The sequence below is a fragment of the Otolemur garnettii genome, unplaced genomic scaffold (assembly GCF_000181295.1).
Source record: "Otolemur garnettii isolate 467f Iridium unplaced genomic scaffold, OtoGar3 scaffold00327, whole genome shotgun sequence".
NCBI classification, from domain to species: domain Eukaryota; kingdom Metazoa; phylum Chordata; class Mammalia; order Primates; family Galagidae; genus Otolemur; species Otolemur garnettii.
Genome location: NW_003852722.1, coordinates 103,253 through 111,225, shown reverse-complemented (window position 1 = coordinate 111,225; position 7,973 = coordinate 103,253). Strand labels below are relative to the sequence as shown.

General features: G+C 44.5%; 1 gene segment (V, D, J or C); it reads left to right on the top strand.

Moving 5' to 3' along the window:
• The first annotated feature begins 101 nt into the window (after window positions 1-101).
• LOC100960452 overlaps window positions 102-7,973 on the top strand; it is a 13,553-nt gene continuing 5,681 nt past the window's right edge. The window contains 2 exon segments of the V gene segment in view: window positions 102-193; window positions 527-831. Of these exon segments, the coding sequence occupies window positions 145-193; window positions 527-831 (354 nt within the window).

Below are 7,973 nucleotides of genomic sequence, written 5' to 3'. Positions count from 1 at the left end.
AAAAAAAACTTTCCTCACTGAGACATGATCATCCGCCCCACCTGGCACAGCATTTCCTGCTTTGAAAGAGAGTTGTGACCAAGCACAGAGGAGAACCCAGATCAGAAAAGAACACTTTTCACCCTGCAGGGGAACGCTGTCAGCATGGTACCCGCTAGCTGGCTGTGGGCAGTGGTGGTCCCCGCCTGTCTGGGTAAGGAAGGTGCAGGCCTTATTTATAATGGCATGAGTGGGGCTGTAAGTTAAGAGGAAAGTTGAAAAGAGCAGAACTGTCCTGTCTCTGAGAGCCCAGCTACCTGGACATAGACAGCAGATATGTGCTGCCTGAGGCTTGAGTGGGAAAGAAAGGTGTGGGGATGGGAGCCAGCTAGTGAGTCTGTCTGTCCCTCTCTCTGCCAGGACAATCCAGTGAAGAAGCTGTAGGAGCAATGCGGAGGGTGTGCAGGTCAATCCAGCAATGCAAAAGAGCTAGTGTCCCCAAAGCAGTTCTTAATCAATGATGGATTTTCTCTCCTCTTTCCCACAGGATCCAGCACAGCCCAGACAGTCACTCAGTCTCAACCAGAGATGTCTGTGCAGGAGGCAGAGACGGTGACCCTTGGCTGCACATACGACACCAGTGAGAGTGATTATTATTTGTTCTGGTATAAACAGCCTCCCAACAGGGAGATGATTCTCATCATTCGCCAAGAAGCTTATAAGCAAGAAAATGCAACAAAGAACAGGTTCTCTGGGAACTTCCAGAAAGCAGCCAAATCCTTCAGTCTCAAGATCTCAGACTCACAGCTGGGGGACGCCGCAGTGTATTTCTGTGCTTTCATGAAAGGCACAGTGAGACAAGCAGCAGGGAGAGGCTTACAGAAACCTCAGACCTCAGTGTCTGTGAACAGGCGGGGTGGTATGGCTGGAGTAAGACGTCCAAAATCATCGACTTCTCTTGGGGATAAAAGTTTCTCCTCTTTGACTACGAGAAATAAGGAGCGATGGATGTCCACAAGCTTCACTCCTTAGGATCACAGTAAAAATGGTGACTTTCCAATTTTACACAGTGCCATTATAGGTACCATTGCATTTGAGCCTCAGAGTTTTATATGGTATAGTAACTAAGCATTTGGTACAGACTTGCTAAGCATTTTCTCTGTCCAGAGAATCTTTATGATTTGCCTCCAGGAATCTTAGCCTTTCTCATTTGCTCAATTGTTCCTTATTCTTTCAGTTGTCCATCTAATCCAAAACTGCATCTCCTCAGAACAAGGTACCCATTTTAGACACATCAGGTATGACACTGGGGGTGATAACCAGAAAGAAGACAGACAGGGGCACACCATGTACTAAAAGATGACCTAGTCCCTGGCACTAGGGGAGAGAGCCTAGGAGAATGATGGCATGGCCTGGGAACGGCTGTGCTGTGGAATTGCAGCAGAGCCTTGGCTGGAATGCTGCCCTCCACCGTGATAGTATTTATTAAACCACTGGCTGATACATGGTGCTGTGGCAACAGTTTAGAAACCATGAAATGGAAGTAAATACAGTCTTCTTATAAGACTCCCTGCAACTCATTTTCAGAATTTGTGTTTCTCTTTCCACAAGGCTGTGCTGGATTAGAGGTCTTAGTTCCCAGATGAAAGATGCCTCCATCAGGGGATTCAGTAACCTGTAGGTGTCACTGCCACCAAGGTCTCTTTGAATTCCTATGTCAGTGATCCAACAGGCAAAGAAAGAGTAGTTAGAATGAGAGGGTAATTGGTCATGCTTATTATGAAGCACCAGGTTGTTATGACACAATGAGGATGAGGAAGAATGAGCCTCACATTGGTGTCTCCTGGTTTTCATGCCCAATAAAAACAAGTGGCACTTATTACCACTAGGGCCAAAAAAGGCAAAGTGACCAAGAACTGACACCCCTCAACAAGGAAGTCCTGAAGAGCTGAAGCTCATGTCACGCAACCTTCCTGGATTAAGTGTTTCAAGGAGATTGCAGTCAGCCGCAACCCTGAAGACTCAGGGACACTGTGGCAATGCTGCAGGGGAAGCTCACCTCTGAGCAGTGCACAGAGAGCACTGTAAACGGTATCACAGGTGCTGTCGTCCAGCTAAACGTCTATCTCTGATGTTAGCCGGAGCTGTGGTGCATAATTCTGGGGGATCTCATGCTCACCTCAAGCTGATAACACCCCACATGATGCACACACTGAGTATACGCTTCTGCTTCCTACCCCAGGGTTCATTTGATACCTCAGGAGCTCCCTCAGCCCATGGGGAAACTTCAGCATGAAAGTCTAAGCCCCACTGTAGGAGAATTATCACCCCTGAGGCAAACACAAAAGAGTGGGCACAGCCAGCCAGTGTGTTCAGCAAGCAGACGTTTCTGAGAGGCATCCTTTATGCTTCTCAGGGATTCTGGCAGAATCAAGTCCCAGGATTGCTCTATCCATTTTCTCACCCCTGCTTCCTAGATGCTTTCTTATGGTTGAAACATAGTAAGGAGAGGATATTATATTTTCCTTAGAGAGAATCTGAAAAAAAAAAAAAATCCTAACCCTTTTACCTAATTGAAAACTGTTCAGAATAAGAAATGTTATGAACCTGGGGTGGAAAAGAACCAGGTGAGGGAAAGAATCAGGTCCTCTCTCACCCTGTTCCTAATTCTCAAATGTCCTACAGTGTCAGACACGCAAAGGACCTGCACAGATTTCCATTAAAGCTGAGGGGAGGGAAGGAGGGAGTGTCAGGTGTTAGGATGTACAGAGAGTCACCACGGAAAATTGAGAATGTTTGTTTGCCTTCCTTTTTGATTGGTTTTTATCTCCTATGTTCTACCTTCCTTTAAATCAACGGTTCTCAATCTGTGGACTGTGATCCTTTGAACTATATTAGAGGTTCGCAGCATTAGGAAGGTTGAGAACCACTGCTTCAAATTAATATGAGTTACTTTCCATTAAGAGGAAAATGGAAAAAAATACTAATAAAAAGTTCAGATCACAAGGGGACAGTGCTCCCGTTGACAAAGGCACTGCAGGAAACCAGAGCAAGGTAAACGGAGCAGAGAAGGAAGGACATTCAAGAGTGTGTTTAATGTGACAGTGACATTTTGATTGGTGTGAAAACAGAATGAAGATCTCCTAGGGCTTCCAAACCAAAAGAGCCAGAAGTATCCAGGACAGTGAAATAGGCCCATTGAACATGGTCACTTCCAGGCCTCCAAACTGAATCAGTAGAGGTTCCAGGAAGGAGGAAGAATGTAAAGTGCCCTGGTGCTTCCCTGATGCCCTGTGTGTGCAGCTGACCTGGAGGTGGGGTGGGGGTGGGGAGGAGTGAAGAGGGGAGAAAAGGCACAAGCAACAAGGGAAAGTGGGGGCAGCCCTGGCCCTGAAACCTAACAGGATCCCAAGAACAAACTGGAGTCTCCAAGGAACGTAAAATAGATAAGGAAAATTCTAAAACAAAACTAAATAGTTTGTGCATGGAAATCTTTCATTCCTCCAGAGCACACTCAGTGGGATAGAGTTCTCCTTCTCTGAAAGTCATGGAAGGCAACAGCTTCACACTGAACTGCAGCAACACAGACAGCGCTTCTGATTTCCTCCAGTGGTTTAGGCGGGACCCTGAGGAAGGTTCATCTCCCTGATACAAATGTGATCAAATGTTAGGGAGGAGATCAGGGCAGGATCCACAGCCAGGCTTATAAAGGAGATCAGCACTTCTCCCTGCTCATCCAGAAGTCCCAGCTCTGTGACTCCACCCTGCTCTTCTGTGCAGCAGCCCACAGTGCCCCCCAGGCAGCTGCACCTAACCCTGCTGGGGGGTTTATAAGGGCCCTGGGATGCTGACTCTAACTTTGCTGTGAGCAAAAAAGAAATACGAGGGTCCTCTTGATAATGTAATGTTAAACATTACCAAATCTGAAGATCATGTGCAGGGGAATGATGCTTTCAAATACCCTTTATTATGTTTTGCTTCTCAGTGTGAAGGCCTTATTTTGTTAAAACTAGTTCAAAACTTGAGGCCAGGGATCAAAAAAGAGAGAACACTACAGAACAAAGGAAAAGCAGAGTGAAATTCTTGCCTTTGAGCTCTTTCGTAGACTTTTACAAAGATACAGAAAGTACAAAATTGAAGGTATAACCATCAAATTCTGTATTTAAAAATGCATATTGGGTAGCGCCTGTGGCTCAGTGGGCAGGGCACCGGCCCCATATACAGAAGGTGGCAGGTTCAAACCCAGCCCTGTCCAAACTGCAACAACAACAACAAAAAAATAGCCAGGCGTTATGGCAGGCACCTATAGTCCCAGATACTTGGAAGGCTGAGGCAAGAGAATTGCCTAAGCCCAAGAGTTGGAGGTTGCCATGAGCTGTGATGATACGGCACTCTACTGAGGGGATAAAGTGAGACTCTGTCTCTAAAAAAAATAAAAATGCATATTTTGATATTCTAAAAAGATTAACTTAAAAGATCAAATACCAGAATCTGATTGAAAATGTAAAAGTTCATAAAGAAAGAGTGAAAAAGAGAACACAGATGATTAAAAACCTGGTCCCTCAGCTTGATTAAAATATTTCAAGTTGTATATAAAACCAGCACATTTTACCCCATAATTGCATTAATGTACATAGCTATGATTTAATTTAAAAAAAATCTGGTTCCTCCTTAAAAGGGAGTAACATTCAACCATCTGGCTAGAGAACAAGTCAAGGAGTATGACCAGAGGTTAAAACAGTGAATCTTTTTGAAAAGCGCCCAGCATCCTGCTGTTTTATAAGGGCAGAATTCTGAGCAGATGGGGCAGGAGGAGGATGAATCACATTAAGAGTGACCACGAATAGTGGAGCAGTGACTGCAGGAACAAACTGTTGGCCGTCATGTCTGATGTTAAAACCCACAAGAGAGCACCACTACTGAGGAAGTGCTATATGACCAAGTGGAAACATGATATACCCAGAGGATTTTAGGCAGCCAGAGGGTGTCTGTCCTTGTCCATGTCAATGCTTGAAGAATATACCCTTGAATAGATGAGCCATGGGGACATCCTTAAGGTTCTCTATAAGCCCAGAATCATGCATTTTCTCTTCCCAAGACCAATTTAGTTCCATCTGTTAATTATCTTTCCTGTCCACAGTAGTCCATGAGCCTTCAATATGGAATTATCCCACAAGGAGACCAACCACCCACTTGTTAGCAAGTTGATGACACTAGACCACTTCCACCCTAGAGATGTTAGAAATTATTTTTATTATCAATATATATTCTGGGTAGGAGTTTGTGTTCCCCTCATAGGGCAACATGTAGCCACATGAATTGAGGACTCAGAGTATCTAATTAATTATCACAATCATCAGAGGATCTCACATTCCTTTGTACCCACAGACCCACTTACTAGCAGGATTGTGTGACAATGGGCACATATTCATTGGATACACTGACCCTAAAACATAAAGCATTAGCCACAAACTACTGGCCAGATAGAACGTTGGAGTGACCACTTAAGGACTCAGCTACAGCACCAGGTTAGGTATGCACCCTGAGAAGTCGAAAGGCTATTCTTCAACATAAGACTGTGTCCGTGTTAAAAATAACAAAGGCACCAAGCTGGGGAGCCTGGGGTGGAAGTGGGACTCTCTCCCATCACTCCCACTTCAATGACCCACTCCTATGCATCCTGTTCTCATGACTGTAGGTTCTGCTGAACTAGACATCCTGTTTCCCTTTGAGGAAAAAAGTGAGGAGCATCTTCTACTAGGGAAACAGAAAGGTTTTTTACCAAACCAAAAGTTACATACTCTGCCTAGTAATTTAAGGATCACACGGCTAAGAAAGGAGTTACTGCACTGGCGGGGAGAATTGATCCTGACTATCATGAAACTATGGGGTTGTTATTATCCAGCAGGAGCAGGGAAAATATGTGTACAACTCAGAATTCCCTGGTATGATTTTCAGCATTGTCAGGCCAGTGATTACTGTAAACAGGCACTTGTAGCAAGGATGGGCTGAGGAGAGAATAGCTAGGGGCTTAGATGTCTCAGGAATGAAGGGCTCCTTGAGGCTACCTCCCAGGGAAAGAAATCTAGCCCAATACAGGTGTTAGCTAGAGGTGAAGAGAATCATGAATGAATGATTGGAAGAAGATAATAACTATGTATTACATCCAGGGAAACAACTACAGCAAATTTAACCTCTCCCACTAACCCTCCTGCTTTTTAGTTTTTTGCTAAAAAAAAGAGTGGTTTTAACAGAGTCCAACTGGACCTCAGCAAGGTAATTAATAAACTATAAAGATGCTGGTGGTGCCCCATCCATATTCCCAGGCAGTCACCTTAACACACTGAACACTGCTCCCTGAAAATCCCAGCAGCTCTGCAGACTACTTTCTGGCCCTGGGAGCAACATGGAGGGTGTGCAGGGCAAGACAGAAATGCCAAGGAGTCAGTGCCCCAAAGCAGCCCTTGGTCTGTGATGGACAATGAGGCTATAGATGACGACTCCAGCTTCTTCATGCGTCATTTGGGATGACTCCAAAGAATGAGCCATCCTGTCCCAGAGTTACCCAGCTGGATTAAGGTCCAATTGCCTGTAGTGGTAACTGTCTGGATGGCACACCTGCGTTGGCTTCCAGCTCTCCCTGATTCACTTCCTACCAATGTTCCCTAGAATCACCAGCAATAAGCTGTGTACACACAGATCCTTCTATTGGATCTGACTCTCAGGGATCCAAAACTAATATCAAGGAATTCAAATCATGAAACAAGGATGGAGAGGATGTAGAAGAATTTCTGGTGCTCCTTCTTCCACAGTCATCACACTGTGCAGAACAAGGAATTGGAGCAGCCTTAGTTAGGCTGAGCCAAACTTCAAATCCCTTCTTATCTCTCTGAGCGGGAATACTCAGCCACCTACCTCAGGTACAGAAAACCCTGCTCCTCTGCCATCACTATGCAGGTAACAAAGCCATGGTATATACTCCCACCTGGGAAACTCCAATTCTACAATTCCATAAGGATTCCGCTCACGCCCTCTGAACATGTAAAATTCTAATAAATCAGACTAGGGTTTTTAAGAGTTCTTTGTTCAAAATATTCCTTCAATATGAAATGAGCATGATCGGAGCAACTCTTAACATGCACTAAATTTTTTGAGTCAATTTAGTGCTGATGAGAACTTCTACAATAGTTATTTCGGAGCTTCCTGATGTAGCATAAACACAGTCTTTGTTTTTAATCCATGGAAAATGTAAGCACAATTAGACACCCCATGTTCTGCTTTTACTTGTCTCTGAATTTAGTCAGTGTCCCTTCAATGACAAGCTTGTACATGTTTTCTCATTCTGGGGTTATTTGGGGAAATTGTAAATATGTCAAAAATTGAGTACATTAATTAGGTGTATTCTTATCACACATAAATGAGTGTCCATACTTTATTAGATTTCTTTTGTCACTTTTATTTTAAAAGGAAAATCACACACTTTGTCACTGTCGTGAATGAAATCCATCACTTTCTCCCACTCTTGCCCTCCCCTGTCCAAGATTAGGTTTTATGAAGAGTAAATTTGCCAGCTCTGTTTCCTCCTTACTATTGTTCTAGACTAGAAGAACTCAGAAAAAAATTTTCACTCCTTTTCTGAAAGAAGGACCAAAAGGTATTAGAAAAACTTTTCTCATTGAGACATGATCGTCCGCCCCACCCACCTGTCACAGCATTTCCTGCTTTGAAAGGAGAGTTGTCACCAAGCACACAGGAGAACCCAGATCAGAAAAGAACACTTTTCACCCTGCAGGGGAACGCTGTCAGCATGGCACCTGCTAGCTGGCTGTGGGCAGTGGTGGTCCCCGCCTGTCTGGGTAAGGAAGTTGCAGGTCTTATTTATAATGGCATCTGACAGGACTGTAAATAAGAGGAAAGACGAACAGAGCAGAACTGCCCTGTCTCTGAGAGCCCAGCTACCTGGACATAGACAGCAGATTCGTGCTGCCTGAGGC